At 42.2% G+C, this 17,909-nt stretch overlaps 1 protein-coding gene and 1 pseudogene across 1 annotated transcript; both read left to right on the top strand.

Annotated features, from left to right (window-relative positions):
• The first annotated feature begins 11,291 nt into the window (after nucleotides 1–11,291).
• LOC147453360 (2,3-bisphosphoglycerate-independent phosphoglycerate mutase-like) lies at nucleotides 11,292–13,009 on the top strand (annotated as a pseudogene).
• A 901-nt stretch (nucleotides 13,010–13,910) lies between these two features.
• On the top strand, nucleotides 13,911–17,630 carry LOC147453359 (calcium-dependent protein kinase 13-like). The gene is made up of 8 exons (XM_086515552.1): nucleotides 13,911–14,582; nucleotides 15,182–15,305; nucleotides 15,393–15,536; nucleotides 15,620–15,772; nucleotides 16,085–16,200; nucleotides 16,284–16,451; nucleotides 16,612–16,842; nucleotides 17,075–17,630. The coding sequence occupies exons 1-8, from the start codon at nucleotides 14,082–14,084 to the stop codon at nucleotides 17,234–17,236; spliced, it is 1,599 nt and encodes a 532-aa protein (XP_086371678.1). The 5' UTR covers nucleotides 13,911–14,081; the 3' UTR covers nucleotides 17,237–17,630.
• Nucleotides 17,631–17,909: the final 279 nt, after the last annotated feature.

Below are 17,909 nucleotides of genomic sequence, written 5' to 3'. Positions count from 1 at the left end.
CAGTCCAACAAAGACCCTACCCAATGAATCCTAAGTATGCAAAGATTATTCGAGAAGAACTCAAAAAGCTTATCAAAAATGGATTCATATACCCTATTGAACACTTAGAATGGGTGCCTCCAATAGTTATTGTGCCAAAAAAATAATGGGAAATTTAGAGTGTGTGTGGATTTTAAGAAGGTTAATGCTTCCACTAGAAGGGACCATTACCCATTGCTATATTTGGAACATGTGCTTGAGAAAGTCAGAGGAAAGGAAGCTTATAGCTTTTTGGATGGGCACTCTGGTTACAATCAAATCATGATTTTGCTAGAGGACCAAGCTAAAGCCACTTGTATAATTGAATTCGAAGTGTTCACATTTTGTGTTATGGATTTTGGCTTAACTAATGCCCTTGCTACATTCCAAAGAATAATAAATACTACTTTTAGGGAATATTTAAGGGAGTTTTGGAAATCATCTTTGTGTTTATTCTTCGTGGAAAAAACATCTATCATGTTTACGGAAAGTGTTTGAAAGGTGCAGATTGTATCGTATCTCATTGAACCCTTTCAAATGCCAATTTTGAGTTAAGCATAAGGTCATTTTAGGGCATATTGTGTCCAAGAATGGGATTTTCACAGATAAAAGCAAAATTAAAGCCATTGCTAATTTACCACCACCTACAAACTATAAGGGAGTCCAAATATTCATGGGGCATGTTGGTTATTATCAATGGTTTATTTAAGATAGCTCATCTATTGTACAAGCTTCTTATCGAGTTTCACTAGACCGAGGAGTGAGACCATGCCTATGAATTATTCAAAAGGGCCCTGACAAAAGTGCTCCAATCCTGCGAGTGCCCGATTGGAACATAATTTTCCATGTGCATATTGATGCGTCAAACTTTGCTATTGGGTGTGTTTTAGCTTAACCAGGAGAACATAAACTGGACTACCCCATTAACTTTTCAAGTCACCAACTGAATGATTCTGAGAGGAACTACACCACTACAGAGCGGGAAGGTTTAACTATGATTTATGCAGTAAAGAAATTTTGCTATTACCTTCATGCTAGCAAGTTTGTTTTTTATGTGGATCATCAAGCGTAGTTGTATCTAGTAAACAAACCATGTTCCATGGGAAGAATTACACAATGGTTATTAATTCTTCTTGAGTTTGATTTTACCGTCGTGGTGGTGAGACCCGACAAAAGGCATGTCCTGGCTAATCATCTGTCTCTTATACCCAATGGTGAAGCCCCTATTGGAATCGATGATGAATTGCCTAATACTTCTCTATTCCTAGTCGAGACCATGCCTGAATGGAGTGAGAAGATTGTAAACTTTTTGGTTAATGGATTTCCATCCAAGGAGCTTCGTAAGGATATAACTCGAATAATTGCAGGTACTCTCTACAAGCTAGGGAGGGACGATATTCTCAAAGGATGTGTTCATGAGGATGAGTATTTGTATATACTGTAAGAAGCACACATAGGCATAGCCGGAGGACATTTTTCAGGACAACTAACTGCTAAGAAGTTGTTGCATTCAGGCTATTGGTGGCCCACCTTATTCAAGGATGCATCAACTTTTGTAAAGGGATGTGATGAATGCCAACGTTACAAGAGCACATAACGGAAGGATCGGAAGCCCTTACATCCTATTAAAGTGAACCAACCATTTGAAAAATGGGGTTTAAACTTTGTAGGCCCAATTAGTCCGACAGCTCGTAACACCCAGTCCCGATATATTATTATTGCTACTGACTATGTGACAAAGTGGGTAGAAGCTAAGGTGACACGCAAGATTGATGCAAGGTCAACCGCTAAGTTTCTCTTTGAGAACATTATTACACGATTTGGTTATCCCTTTGAAATTGTGAGTGATAATGACACTCATTTTATAAATGAAGTGAGAAAGGAACTCACAACAAGCTTCATGATATCCCACCATAAGTCGATGCCTTATTATCCACAAGAAAATGGCCAAGCTGAGAGTACTAACAAGACTTTAATTTCTATCTTGACCAAGATGGTAGAGGCTCATTGCACAGATTGGTATTTGAAGCTAACATCAGCTCTATGGGCATATCATACTGCGTACAAAGTGGCTATTAATTGTACACCATTCAACATGGTATATGGACAAGAAGCAATTATGCCATGGGAGTTTGTCTTTCCTAGTCTTTGAGTAGCTTCACAGGAAGGTTGGGATGGTAACCCTTTAGTTGAGCGTTTATATATCCTCGAGCAGTTAGATGAAGAGAGGAAATTGGCTATGCAGAATGCACTTGTGGAGAAGGATAGGCAAAGAAATGGTTTGATCGTCATTTAAAGAACAAGGATATGAAGGTTGGGGATAAAGTTCTTATGTATGGAGTGCTTAACAAGAAGAAAAAGTTGAAATATGCGAGAAAAGGACCATAGAGAGTATGCGAAATCACCCCACAAGGTAGCATACGTGTGGAAACTCTTGATGGAGTGGAAACCATTGGATTCATCAATGGGAATAAATTTAAAAGACACTATGATCCTTTAGGCCAAGAGGAGCTATGTGCCATTCATAAAAAAAAGGAAGCCAAGGCACACGCATAATTGAAAAAGATGCAAGCTCAAGCCGAGGCTCAAGAGCAACAACAATGTGTTAGGCGCCAACAAACTTGGAGTTACACATGCATTTCAAGTTGAATCAGAGGACAATTTGGAAGATTCTAACCCATCTCTACATTACCCCATCGAGTTAAATAGCACCTATGGGAAATTGCTATATAATGCTTGATTGGACACATGAGCTAAACATAATATGTTATCCTATGGAGTGTGGTGTCAGTTAGGAAATCCGTCTTTATCCGAAAGTACCATCCAAGTCAAGGGTATTAAAAAGAAGAACACTACTATCTTTGTAATCTTGCACACTCTTGTTACTTATGACAATAGGGCCGTGACCCAAAGCTTTTTGGTCATGCCTACGGGTGCTATGGAGGGCAACATAAACCTGGGACGTAAATGGATGTCTGCAGCCAAGTGTACTATTGATTGAGGAATGAGGAGTATCATGACACAAAAATAAACTCTCAGTCTTGCCACTCAAGTGACAGTCCCTGAGTTATTGCCTCCCGAGGGAGCACAAAATAGAATATTGCATATTCAAGAGGTTGAAACATCTGTCCCTATAGCACAACCTTTAGAGCTTCAACTTCCATGGCTGAAACAAAGAATGAAGCACCCAAGACTCGACGTGAATTGTCAAGAGCAACATACAAATGGGTCCCTAAGGCTTCGTTAACAACCACTTTTGATGCTCAATCTGGTTCAAAAGAGAAGCCTCGTAAGAGACACCCACTTACCCCAAAAAAGATAAGAATACGTTACAATGTATTCCTAAATGACTATTGGAAACCCAAGCTATGATGGAAACAATCCAATCTGGGTACCTAAACGTACCTTGTGTTCTTCCCTGTCACCTACTAAAGATCCATGTAGGCCAGTCCTCTAAATCCAAAATGATTTGAAGACTGCAGAAAGGAAAAAATCACGGAATGCTACACAACTGTTCCAGAGCTAGTTTGGGTACCAAAGAAAGAACGATTTCTTCCACCTAGCTTAGGAATAGGGAAGTCAAATGAAGCTTCCAACTCTTCATGTAGTTTATCTACAGAAATACAAGCTTCGACACAACCTCCACCTACCATTGTACAAATCCACCAAAAAAAAAACACTATGTACCTCCAATTATGAGTTTATCACTTGAAGCAACTTCTCATATAAGATCATGGGAGAGTACCTTACTACCCTTACAACTTGATGAATCACCTAAAGTGGCAAAATCCCATTGGTCAAATCTTCGCCCTTTACAATTTGGAATAGTTCGCTTCAAAAGGTGACAACAACTTTCCAAAAGGTATGATCTACCCAAAGAAGGAAGGAGTACTTATTCACGATCATTATTTGATTGCTTTGCTCTTAACCTTCCTCCTAGACCCCTTAACTTCCAAATCTTAGGGAATGTATATATATATTCCTATACTAAAGTAACCAAATTCAAAAAACAAAAAAGAGGATGAAAATAGTAAATGAGCAAGAGCAACTAGCAATGAGAGTGCACCCTATCGGACCCAACACATTGTCCAAATGCACCATGTTACATCAAGCAGCACAAAAAACAACCCTCATGTTTTAGAGACCTAACCAAATCTATTTGTTTTCCAAGAGATGGCTAGTTCACCAGAGGCATGCGCTTCTATTTTTTATGAAAGGTACCCTTTTTATTTTTCTTGAGTGTTTCACATGTGCTACCCTGTAGTTTCTTGTGAATGGGATTTGGTAGAGAGACTGTTAACCCTCACGGCTCACGGACACCATATCACCTACGATGGACGACGGACGTTGTATTATTTACTTGGTAGAGTCAGGTACCGGGCTTGTCGGTCCAATAGGAAAAGGGTAAGAGTGATCGTCGATGAGAGGCACACTCTAACTGGAACATTCAAGGGATTAGTTGGCTAAACATGGGCGCCCAAGTGTGAATGGGGCGACCTCATATAAAAGTCAACTAAACCTAAAATTCACTCATTCTCTCATTTGTGCAATAGAAGAGTGCTCTTGCTCCATCTCCATCTTCTTCTTCTTCATCTCCTTGTGTGTGTGTGTGTATGCATGAGAGAGAGACAGAGAGTGTGCGATCGAGCATTGTGACGACGGCACGGGGGCGGCGAAGCGGTTGAGCGCGGCGAAGCGGCGGCTCCTTCTTCTTTGCGGCGAGGAATCCTCCACGAAGCAATCATAGAGCGGTGAGTGACACACCATCGCCTTCTTTGAGCTTACTAGTTTAGGCTTGTTGTGTGCTTGGAGCCATTTGTGGCTCGTACACGGTGTATCGGCAAGTTCCTTGCATTGACACGTGCGACATACACGCACAGAGACTCGCGTGTGATAAAAATGTTAAGGAGTTAGAATGACTAATATGTCTATGGACTACTAGTGACCCATACCCAATAATGAATGTTTCTCCAGTGGCACATGCCTATTCTTTTGCACAAGATGAGTATCCACACATAACGAGATTCTTGACTAACAAATGTGCATAGGAAGATGATGAAGAATATGAGGAATACTATGGTCTCACTGACAATGATTTTGTTTATCTAGATGATGAGGATAGAGGTCTAACCTTAGGGATGCCACCCGGTCTATATAATATCCTCTTGCCTTGATTCCATACGTGATAGCAGATAGTTCGATTAGGATCTAGATTTTGTTTCAACTTGTTTTCTAGGAGTTTTGGTTTTTTCACACTTACATGCCTCCGCAAGTTATAGTGCCTTGTTGCTTGATATTGTTGTGTAGAACTTATATGGATCTCCATCGACATGGTTGTGAGGACATTTGCTTCGACGAAATGAGCATCTCCATACCTCCAATTATACTACTTTCCATGATTCATGCTGGTGGATATTTATACTTGTTGATTGTGGTTTTCCATGTTTTAAATAAGTGCATTTAGTTATGTTTTGTTATCTGCTATTATAGCTATATAAATTTGTATTTGCTTAGGTTGATGAACTAGAGTTTAGTCTTATGGATGTGGGTGATTGAGACCTTAGGAGTGTTTTAGGCATAGAGAAGCTTGCTCACTTCAACAAGGAAAGACACTAGTGAGAATACAAAGGACATGGAAGCAGAAAGAAAAAGTACCACAAAGGTAAAATCTTAAGCTGGAACAGAAATCCCGGTTTGATTTGGTACCTCATTCACATGTATTGTCTATGGTGCTAGAGCCCTCGAGGTTCCCAGTGTGGGTGCTTTTTTTTGAAAAGCAAAAAGCCCCGGACATACAAAATAAGCACACACGGCAAATAATTTTGAAAACAAAAAGGAAAAAAGAACAAAAAATGATGACATGAAAAAGACTTCCATTAAGCTTAAAGTGAAAAATTCAAGCTCTTGTTTGGAGTTGTGAGAGTGAGCTGGCTAATCAAAGCTAAAAGGCACAATTGGAGAATCTTGCATTTCGATAATCTTCCTAACTTCGCTACTACTAGAGTAGTTGTTTTAACCTTAGCCATATCTACCTAATTGATAGATTCATTCATAAGCCCAAAACTCTTGATTGATTAATTTCATCAAAGTGCAATTTATTCGTCCTTAATGGCAGTGTAGCATTTCATAATTCTTTGCAATTACGATTGTCCTCATGTACTTTATAATTCCCTCATGCTTTATTGCCATATAGTTCTGCTTGCATACTCTTCACGGTGAATTTGTTGTGGAGACAATCTATCCCAAATGCTCTACCACCTTTAAAAACGAGCTTCACCTCACTAGATTCCGAGGACGGAATCTACATCAGGAAGGGGGGCACGTTAACCCATGATGCCACCATTATTCTTTAGTGTATATGTTTAGTCATGGGTCGAGCTTCTTGTCGGTCAAAGAGGTTTATAATAAAAGACTGGTGATCGCCGATGAAAGATGCACCTGACAAATTTAGTACTGACTTGACTGATAAAGTGCGGGCGCTAGCTCGTATGTGAAAAGGACGGCAAGCCCTAGATAAGGCTGTAAACTAGGGTTTTCAAACATTCTCAACATGCAAGCTTTGCTCTTGCTTCACCTCTTCTTTCTTGTGTGTGTGTGTGTGTGTGTGTGTGTGTGGTGTGTGTGTGTGTGTGTGAGAGAGAGAGAGAGAGAGAGAGAGAGCATCGACGAGCACTGAAACACGGACAAGGATGAGCAGCGGTGCACGATCTTCTTCTTCTTTGCGCACACACAGAGTCCCTCGATGGCAGCATTGTAGGAGGTGAGTGACACACCGCCCTGTAGATGTAGAGCTTGTTGCATCTGTCAGGTTGTGTGATTGTAGCCCTGCGGCTCGCACACGGTGCATAGCAAGTCCCTAGTAGTAGACAATTGGTTCTACTCATTTTCCCGTGTCACCACAACAAACCCAAGGCGACAGCAATCACAACCAACTATCCAAGTAACCAGTTGCGCTCCAAAATCTAGCAAATTATGTACGACAAAGGCCCACCAAGCAAGACTAGTTTGAGCTGGTTATTTAAGCGTTTTGGAAGTTTTTGGGAGGAGTGTATAACGTGAAGGCTTTCCTTGAATCAAATTTCTTAAATCTTGGATAAAGTACGCACTATTGCAATTGACAAAGGAGATACCAAGCTAGAACACCATCACTCATGTTAGGCTACTCTTGGCATTAGGGGGTACCCGGCTCGAAAAAATCAAAAAATGGGTAGAGAATCTACGCAAATCGAGGTGAGGGACAATATGGGGCGATGCAGCTGGAAGGTTGTGAATGGAAACGCTTTAGGTGGTGGTGGATGAACGTGATGCACGTAGAGGTTGACGGCGACGGACAGAGTAGCAACGAACGCGCATGTCTTTTTTTACTTTGTTAGCATAGTGGGCAATTCCAAATCCCTGGCCTGTCGTTAGCCCACGTGGCTCCTCATCTATTAAAAAAAACCAACGCTAAAAAGCCCACGCCGTCAAAAGCTACCAAGTGAATAAATTAACAAAGGAAAAAAAGCATTTTGTGTTGCTCTTAGGAGCAATTCAAACTTCTCCACAAGCAGTTCGCACGTTACAGAGCTTGTTGGCCAGTATGTATGTTAAGTGCGGTGCACTTGTAAGGGCACAACAAGTTGTTGATGAACTTCCAGTCCGAGATGTCGTCGGTTGGAATGCACTTATTGCAGGATATGCCCACCATGGGCGGGGTCACGAAGCTCTGGGCTATTTTCATCGCTTGCAAAGCGAGGGCCTCTCTCCGGATGCGGTCACCTATGCTTGTTCCTTGAAGGCATGCGATATTATTCAAGACGTTGATCTGCGCAAACAAATTCATGACGAGATTGTTAGTCAGAGGTTGTTGGAGAAGAATGTCGTGCTTGGCAATGTGTTGGTATACATGTATGCTAATTGTGGTGTACTTTCGAAAGCACAACAAGTTCTAGACGAGCTTCTCAACCGAGATGTCATCTCTTGGACTGCATTAATTGCAGGATATGCCCAACAAGGCTAGGGCAAGGAAGCTTTGAATTGTTTCCATTGTATGCGAAGTGAGGGTTTCTCTCCAGATGCCGTCACCTATCCTTGCATTTTGAAGGCCTGTCGCATTATGGGAGACATTGATATGGGCAAACAAATTCACAATGAGATTGTCCATTAGGGGATATTGAAAAGAACTGTCATGCTTGGCAATGCTTTGGTTGACATGTATGCCAAGTGTGGTGTACTTTTGAAAGCTCAGCAAGTTCTTGACGAGCTTCCTGATCGAGATGCGGTCTCTTGGAATGCATTGACTGCAGGTTATGCCCAACAGGGGCAGGACCAAGAAGCATTGGGATGTTTCTAGCGGATGCAAAGCGAGGGATCCTCTCTAGATGCAGTCACCTATGCTTGCATTTTGAAGGCATGTGGCACTTTGAAAGACGTCGACACAAGAAAACAAATTCATGATGAGCTTGTTAGTCGGGGGCTGTTGCAAAAAATTGTCATGCTTGGTAATGCTTTGGTTGACATGTATGCCAAGTGTAGTGTAATTTCCAAAACACAACAAGTTCTTGACGAGCTTTATGTCCGAGATGCAGTCTCTTGGAATGCATTGATTGCAGGATATGCCCAACAAGATCAGGGCCAAGAAGTGCTTGGTTGTTTTCATCGGATGCAAAGTGAGGGCTTCTCTCTGGATGCGGTCACCTATGCTTGTGTTTTGAAGGCATGTGGCATGATGCAAAATGCTATAATGGGCAAGCAGAGTCATGATGGGATTGTTAGGCAGGGGTTGTTACAAAAAGATGTCATGCTTGGCAATGCTTTGCTTGACATGTATGCCAAGTGTGGTGTACTTTTGAAAGCGCAACAAGTTCTTGACCAGCTTTCTGTCCGAAATGAAGTCTCTTGGAATGCACTGATTACAGGATATGCCCGACAGGGGTAGGACTAGAAAGATAAGGGGTGTTTTCAGCGAATGCGGAGGGAGGGTTTCTCTCCAAATGTAGTTTCTTGTACTGCACTTATAGGAGGATATGCCCAGCAAGGGCGGGCCAACGAAGCTCTGGACTGTTTTCAATGCATGCAGCAAGATGGCATTTCACCCAATGCAATCACTTATGTCAATGTGCACTATGCATGTAGCCACTCAGGTTTAGTCAATGAGGGTCAGATGCATTTTGATAACATGACGGAAAACCATGACATTACAACAAACAAAGCACACTATACTTGCATGGTTGATCTCTTTGACCCCAGCACTGAAAAGCTCTAAAAAAAACTACGCCATCAAAAGCTACCAAGTGAGTAAAATAACGAAGTAAAAAAAGCATTCTGTGTTGCTCTCAGGAGTAATTCGATCTTCTCCACAAGGAGTTCGCAGGTTACAGAGCTTGTTGGCCAGTATGTATGTTAAGTGCGGTGCACTGTCAGGGCACAACAAGTTGTTGATGAGCTTCTAGTCCGGGATGTCGTCGGTTGGACTGCACTTATTGTAGGATATGCCCAACATGGGCAGCGTCACGAAGCTCTGGGCTATTTTCATCGCTTGCGAAGCGAGGGCCTCTCTCCGGATGCGGTCACCTATGCTTGTGCCTTGAAGGCATGCGGTATTATTCAATTGATCTGGGCAAACAAATTCATGACGAGATTTTTAGTCAGAATTTGTTGGAGAAGAATGTCATGCTTGGCAATGTGTTGGTATACATGTATGCTAATTGTGGTGTACTTTGGAAAGCACATCAAGTTCTAGACGAGCTTCCCAACCAAGATGTCATCTCTTGGACTGCATTAATTGTAGGATATGCCCAACAAGGCCAGGGCCAGGAAGATTTGAATTGTTTCCATTGTATGCGAAGTGAGGGTTTCTCTCCAGATGCAGTCACCTATGCTTGCATTTTGACGGCATGTCGCATTATGCGAGACATTGATATGGGCAAACAAATTCACGATGAGATTGTCAATCAGGGGCTGTTGAAAAAAACTGTCATGCTTGGCAATGCTTTGGTTGACATGTATGCCAAGTGTGGTGTACTTTTGAAAGCTCAACAAGTTCTTGACGAGCTTCCCGATCAAGATGCGGTCTCTTGGAATGCATTGACTGTAGGTTATGCCCAACAAGGGCAGGGCCAAGAAGCATTGGGATGTTTCTAGCGGATGTGAAGCGAGGGCTTCTCTCCAGCTGCAGTCACCTATGCTTGCATTTTGAAGGCATGTGGAACTTTGAAAGACGTCGACACAGGAAAACAAATTCATGATGAGCTTGTTAGTCGGGGGCTGTTGCAAAAAACTGTCGTGCTTGGTAATGCTTTGGTTGACATGTATGCCAAGTGTAGTGTACTTTGCAAAGCACAACAAGTTCTTGACGAGATCTATGTCCGGGATGCAGTCTCTTGGAATGCATTGATTTTAGGATATGCCCAACAGGGCCAGGAAGTGCTTGGTTGTTTTCATCGGATGCAAAGTGAGGGTTTCTCTCCGGATGCGGTCACCTATGCTTGTGTTTTGAAGGCATATGGCATGATGCAAAACGCTATCATGGGCAAGCAGAGTCGTGATGAGATTGTTAGGCAGGGGCTGTTACAAAAAGATGTCGTGCTTGGCAATGCTTTGCTTGACATGTATGCCAAGTGTGGTGTACTTTTGAAAGCACAACAAGTTCTTGACCAGCTTTCTGTCCGGAATGAAGCTAAGGGGTATTTTCAGCGAATGCGGAGGGAGGGTTTCTGTCCAAATGTAGTTTCTTGGACTGCACTTATAGGAGGAATATGCCCAGCAAGGGCGGGCCAACGAAGCTCTAGACTATTTTCAATGCATGCAGCAAGATGGCAAGGTGCATCAACGACAGACATTCAATCGCGCGGTGAGTAAGCATTATCATTCTGTGATTTTTGACATTTTTGACACTGCGAACGCAGTTAATGAACACACTGAGAATTGCACGCTGCCGTGGGAATGGCACGTTCCCTCGTATTATAAAAATTGGGGAGGACTGTGCAAACTCCCCCGTGCAAGGAAACTTGCATGTTTTGTTTTTTTTTTTGAAACATAAAAATGGAACAAGAAACAATTAATAACATTGACATCTTGTATGATTACGAACATTGAGCTTGACAATCCTCTAACCCTCCTGGTTTTTTGCAAGGTACCCCTCTGAAGCACTACGATCGGTATCTCATTCTTTCGAGGTACACCTCTGAACCACAGAAATCGGTGGCCTCTCTCTCTCTCTCTCATCCTTTCATAAATTTTTTCACGTGAGAAGTATTGAAATGGCATATATAGTTTCCAATATTTTGCTCGAGAAAGATTTAGAAGAGTTACGACAACAAGGAGTGGATGCCTCACTGGCATCTGGAGGGGGGCGTATGCATGTAACTATGGATCGCTATGAGGTACCTTGTGATTACCAAATACCGACAATTGCCTTTTGGTTTGAAAGAGCTTTCTAAGATTTCAATATGGGTCTTAATGCATCCGTGCAAACACCTTAAGAGCCAAGACAGGATCAATAGGAATTGTCGCTCTTGATTGTTTCACTTTGATTTGGGTCTGCAATGCAGTCTTGAAGAGTTAGTTTTGTTGGGACTTTGTGAAATAGAATGACTGGAATGTGGTAAAAAGAGGATGGGATGCACAAGTTCTGGGAGAATCTCCTCACAAGTTCAAGAGTGGTATAGAAGCTCTTATACAATTGAAGGTAGATAATCCAAAATTCAATGACCAATATTGTCCTCCATTTGTGATTATGGACAAAAATGGCAAATCTGTTGGTCCAATTGTTGATGGTGATGCAGTTGTAACCTTCAACTTTAGAGCAGATAGAATGATCGTGTAGGAAAAAGCTCTGGAGTATGAAAACTTTGATAACTTTGATAGGGTGCGTGTGCCCAAAATTCACTATGCAGGTATGCTTCAATATGATGGTGAGTTGAAGCTCCCTAGCAAGTACTTGGTGAGCCCTCCCGAAATTGACCGGACATCAGGTGAATACTTTGCAAATAAAAGACTCCGAACCTTTGCATGCAGGTACAGTTGGAAGAGGCCCGATGAATCAGCTTTCTGTTGTTAATCCTCATGCCAAGGAGGGCTATGCATGTAGTATATTTAGAAATTAATCGTTCTGGGTGCTTGAGACAGCGAGATAGTGAAGTTTGGACATGTTACATTCTTCTAGAATGGGAATCGGTCAAGCTTATTTGATAGCAAGCTGGAGACCTATGTGGAGATACAGAGTGACCAAGGTATCACTTTTAATCAAAAGCCTGGCATGAAAGCCCTCCAAATTGGTGAGAGAGCAAGGGATGCAATTTTAAGTGGCAAGTATGATCAGGTAGACTTCAATAACATTTACAAGTTTATGGTTAAGAATTTTCTTCTTGGTGATTGATGTGGCATCAAGCTATTTGTGCTTGTAGGTGCGGGTGAATCTTCCAAATGGGGACATGGTGGGTCATACAGGTGACATGAAGGCCATAGTTTGTGGGGTGTGAAGCTGCTGATAAGGCTATTAAGGTGAGTTAAGCAGCTATTCTGGTCTCTCTCTTTCTTTATCACCCAAGTGGTAGCTTGGTATCTTGGTTTCCTCTTTGGAACATGTCTCTAGTCCTAGGCTTGTCATAGAGTTCTTTGGCACACAAAACTACATGTTCAAGAGCATAGTTCAAAATATCATGATATCCAAAAGGACGGTACACTCCCAAGCTACATAGTCGATGTCCAGAGAGAGGCATACAAAAATAGTTGTTCTCAAATTGGATTAGAAACACTTCAAGGCAAGGCTTGAATAACATCCTCAATTTGAGAAATAAGTCTCTCAGCATTGGCAATTTGTCCGACCATCTTGGCATCTACAACTCTACTGTCGATTATCATTCGTTTGACTCTATCGTGCTGATTGCTGATATTGTAGAGTCGACACTTCTTGAGCTTCAACTTGTCTGCAAGTTCAAACCAGAAAAAAGAACTCTCATACATGGACTTTGGTAAGCTTGATCAAACAATCTCTCCCTCCAAAAGCTGATTTATGGAATTCCCTAAGACTAACCGACTCAAAGAGGGAACAAAACCCAAAGAGGGAATAAAGCCCAAACCTTTGAACAGATGAGGAATGTCATCTTCCTGCTATTGACACCTAGGGCATTTCCAGTTTGAGACACAGATACTCTCAAATTTTTGACCTGTTCAAATGGATTTTGATCTCTCTCTCTCTTAATACAAATTCTAATACTTTTATTGGGAAAAAAAAAGAGCATAGTTCATACTAAACTTCAAGAATTGCAAACTTGATGGTTTGTAGTACTTGGTAGACTTTTTATTGAGCATCATGAACACATTCATATTTGTGATGAATTAGATTGGAAAGAATTCACCTTCGAATTTTGAAACTGCTTCTCACATTTTCAGCCATGACCTATACCTACATACATTCCGCTCCAACCATAGCGTGGGCTCTCCACTGTGTCTCGTCACACAATCCTTGAGCATTGAGAGTCACTTATCCATATGGTTCATCACATGTATCTTTTGGTCCCATATATCATATTTGACCACCCAAAATGATAATAAAAAATCACATGTACCTTTGGTCTTACAGCTCATATTTGTCCATCCAGGACGATAATAAAAAATATACATCTCTCTCCCTCCCTCCCTCCTCCCCCCCCCCCCCCCCCCACAACCCAAGTTTTTGTCTTCTAGAGGTTCTTGTTTTCTCTTACCCTCGAACTCTGCGGCTAACGAAGCACTCTAGTTAATATTGGCAGTAGTGACTAAGAGTATCCCTCATAACCTTATTAAGCCATTTGACCTGTGGCGTCGTGGACTCGTGGTGCATTGGTCTCTAGTATCTAGATGGACGACAAGAGAATTGCACACGAGCATAATTCAAACTTTTCAAACAAGTCGAGAGGCCGGTCTTTTGACCCGTCTTCGCGGGGTAGCTATCTCTCTCTCTCTCTCTCTCTCTCTCTTTCCCCCCCCTCCCGTGAAGCAGCCGGGGAGGAGATCACCACGCCTACCCACGCGCGCCATACCTGCAGCAGCTGCTACCCCTACCACGCCAGCTTCCTCCGTAGCTCTTGCTTGGTTGGGCCATGGGGAACTGCTGTTCTTCGGGTACTAGGCAGAGACCCAGGAGGTTAAACCCTTATGAGATCGAGGCCTCCCACACAGCCGGCACTCCCAGGCTCACGGTGCTGCGCAACCTCGCGAGCAGCTCTCCGATTAATGTGGCCCCAAACATCCTTGACACTTACATATTAGGCCAAGAGCTTGGTCGAGGGGAGTTTGGCATCACATATCTATGCACCAACAGGGCCACTCAGGAGGTCTTGGCATGTAAATCTATTTCAAAACGTAAGCTGCGCACAGCCGTCGACATTGAGGATGTGCGCCGAGAAGTGCTCATCATGCATCAACTGCCTGCTCACCCCAATATCGTCTCCCTTAAGGGCGTCTTTGAGGATGATAATGCCGTGCATCTTGTCATGGAGCTCTGTGAAGGGGGTGAATTGTTCGACCGAATTGTGGCAAGGGGCCATTACCATGAACGTGCAGCTGCAAGTGTCACACGCACCATCATTGAAGTGGTCCAGGTTATCTTTTTCAAATGTTTAAGAAAACCTGCAAGCTCATTCTTTGATGGAATTTTTTGTTTTCTCCATAAAGCAATGGAAAGTACTTGCCATCATTTTAAAGATTTTGTTTTGGCACAGATAGAATAGCATCAGAGAAAAGTGCAAAGTTAATGCTAACTGTGTAAATTCCAAATTGGTGGTGGCACACACTGGAATGTTGGAAATGCTTGTGCTTGTTGTTAGCTTCCACTCTTAAACAACACTTCAGATTCTAGAGACTTAAATCTTGAAACCATGTATTAAGCAGATTTTGCCTTTGAGCAATTTTCGCTTGTATCATTATGTTGTGGAAAGGAGTAATGTTGCTTTCAGCTAGACAGAGGAAGTTTCATCTGTTGACTATCCTCAACATGCCAGAAAGGGGATAATTTCACTCTCAATTGTGTATACATAGATTTTCATTTTGTCCAAAATAAACGCATGCCAGGATTGGCACTGACCTAAAAGATTGGTGATATGGATGCTAATGACATGATTACCTTCTTGCTGGCTTCATCCTCATGCACCTCTGGATCTGACGTCTATAACATGGGCTTAACACCATCAATTCTTTTCAGGCCTGCCATAAACATGGTGTAATCCATCGTGACTTGAAACCAGAGAACTTTTTGTTTGCAAATAAACGGGAGGATTCACCGCTGAAAGCAATTGACTTTGGTCTTTCCGTCTCTTTCAAACCTGGTAGGTTAAGTCGCAAAATGCATCCTGCAGGCTGCTCAATTTAGATTAGCTTTTTGCGATGTGCGTTGATGAATATCCATGATGCAGGAGAGAAGTTCTCTGAGATAGTTGGAAGTCCATATTACATGGCTCCTGAAGTGCTTCGGCGCAACTATGGACCTGAAGTGGATGTGTGGAGTACAGGTGTTATACTTTACATCTTGCTATGTGGGGTTCCGCCATTCTGGGCAGGTAGTTTTCAATGTCATATCATGCAAGAAGGTTAATACAATTGCTATCTGTCTTTTGATGTTCCCCCTCTTCCTGGCTAACAGAGACAGAACAGGGAGTCGCTCAAGCAATCCTTCGAGGTGTCATTGACTTCAAACGTGAGCCATGGCCAAAGGTTTCTGACAAGGCAAAGTCTTTGGTCCGCAAGATGCTGGATCCTGATCCTAGGCGAAGGCTTACTGCAGAGCAAGTATTAGGTACTTTTTTAAGGCTCTTTGTTGTTGCCATACCTTATTTGGCTGCTATTCTTCAAGGTTGAAAACCATATCATTGTGTATATTTTGTAGAAATCAAAGTAGTTCTTAGTAAGCACCACATGCATAGACAATTTGAAAAAACAAAATCAAGAATCCAATTTATTTCTCACTATGCCGAATGGTTTATGTGCATTTGGGTTCTATGGCGGGTCAGGATTCTACTTGTATGGATTTTCTGTTTGTGCAATCTCAATCATGTATTTCGGCAAACAGTTTCATGACTGAACACATGCTTCTGTGTGTGTAAAGCAGATCATCCATGGCTACAGAATGCCAAGTTGGCACCAGAGGTTTCACTTGGAGAAGCAGTCCGCTGTCGGCTAAAGCAGTTCTCTGCCATGAACAAGCTCAAGAAGAAAGCGCTTAAAGTTTGTCCCCTACGCTTCCGCTATACCAGCAGTACCTGGTTCTTTTTTTACCAATCGGTATGACCTTTTTGTGGTAATTGCAGGTTATTGCAGGGCTCTTGTCCGGTGAAGAGGTGGACAAGCTTAAAAAGACTTTTGACATGATGGACACTGACAAAAATGGATTGTTGACATTTGAAGAGTTCAAAACTGGTCTACACAAGCTGGGTTCTCAGCTCACTGAGAATGAAATTCAGCAGCTGATGGAAGCTGTATGTACTGCTTTGTCAAATGAATTGTCTAGTATGTGAGGAATTGTGTATTCTTTGAGTTTTCCTTGCTTGTGCTTGAACATATCCAAAGCACATCACATTTGATCCTTGATGTTATGCAAGTGGTTTTATGTTTCAGGCTGATTTTCTGCCATTACAGGTAGGTGTAAACAAAGATGGGGCTCTCGATTATGGAAAGTTTACATCGCTTACTGTCCAACTTCAAAGACTGGACAATGATGAGCATTTGCAGATGGCATTTTCTTACTTTGACAAAGATGGGAATGGTTATATAGATTTTGATGAACTCAAGCAAGCCTTAAGTGATGACATGGATTTGGAGGATGTCAGCCTCATAAGCAGTGTCATGAATGAAGTGGACACAGATAAGGTATCTTTCTCACCTCTAGAGATCGACTAGCTATAGTGACTTTGTTCTAGCAACAACAACGTGTGCCCAGATTGACGATGCACACCATTATTGGCTTGCATGACCGATGCTGGAATGCTTGGTGCAAGTAGGGGGCTCCCTCCAAAACTTGGCCTTGATTCAATCTTGCTAATAATAGCTCTACAATGTGAGGCTGGTGGTGGCTGATTATTTTGACCTGTTACCCTTGCAGGATGGACGAATAAGTTATGAGGAGTTTGCGAGTATGATGCAAGCGGGCACTGACTGGAGGAAAGCTTCTCGACGTTACTCAAGAGAACGATTCAACAGTTTGAGCATCAGGCTCATGAAAGATGGTTCTCTTCAGATGCAGGAGATGAATGGCAAGAAATAGTAGCACGAGTTTGTCAGGCAGCATTGGCAGCAGCTGTCTCCTTGGCAGTATCGAATCAAGGCACCATTAAAGGTCTTCCAAGTGGAGATTAGCTTAAAATAGAGGTTCACTGCTTCTTGGAAAGTAGATGGGACTATGTGTCTGTGGAATGGAGAGGTGTTGGCCTTCTAGCTTTGTAGTATTATGTACACACACAAACACATGCACAGACAACTCACACCCACATATGTGGATACCAGCATGTTGTATTATGCACACTGGTTAGTCCAAGTCCCTCTTTGTAAGCATTTACATATATGGGTTGTGGAATATTTATGAGGCTTTGGATGCCATGGCTTGATTATGTAACTTTTTGTGAATATTATAATAACCGAAAGAGTAGGATACCTGTTCTTCCTACTCTTGGAGGCTGCTCCAAAATCATCAGCGGCCGAGATTCTTAATATTGTACTACCATTGCAAATTATGGTGGTTGTACATGCGACGCAAGAGTTGGTTTAATCAATCACATGTTGATCATGTGAAGAAAGCAAGCTGCAAGCAAGAAAGAGTGACTTATCACTTGGTTCATATCCTTTGATTATTGCTTTTAAGATGTAGCTTGTCCAATTGGGGAAAAAATTGTTAAGGAAAACCGCACTGCTCTGAATGTCGCTCTTGCAAGTAACATGGT

This window comes from Adiantum capillus-veneris, chromosome 7 (genome assembly GCF_014529385.1).
Source record: "Adiantum capillus-veneris isolate H3 chromosome 7, ASM1452938v2, whole genome shotgun sequence".
Taxonomy (NCBI): Eukaryota; Viridiplantae; Streptophyta; class Polypodiopsida; order Polypodiales; family Pteridaceae; genus Adiantum; species Adiantum capillus-veneris.
The sequence above is the reverse complement of the archived record's forward strand: the minus strand, read 5'-3'. Positions and strand labels throughout refer to the sequence as shown.

Coding starts and splice junctions, on each gene's coding strand:
- LOC147453359 (XM_086515552.1), top strand. CDS start 14,082: ATGGGGAACTGCTGTTCTTCGGGTACTAGGCAGAGACCCAGGAGGTTA. Junction 15,306..15,392: donor TTCCGTCTCTTTCAAACCTG/GTAGGTTAAGTC, acceptor TCCATGATGCAG/GAGAGAAGTTCTCTGAGATA. Junction 15,773..16,084: donor TACTGCAGAGCAAGTATTAG/GTACTTTTTTAA, acceptor TGTGTAAAGCAG/ATCATCCATGGCTACAGAAT.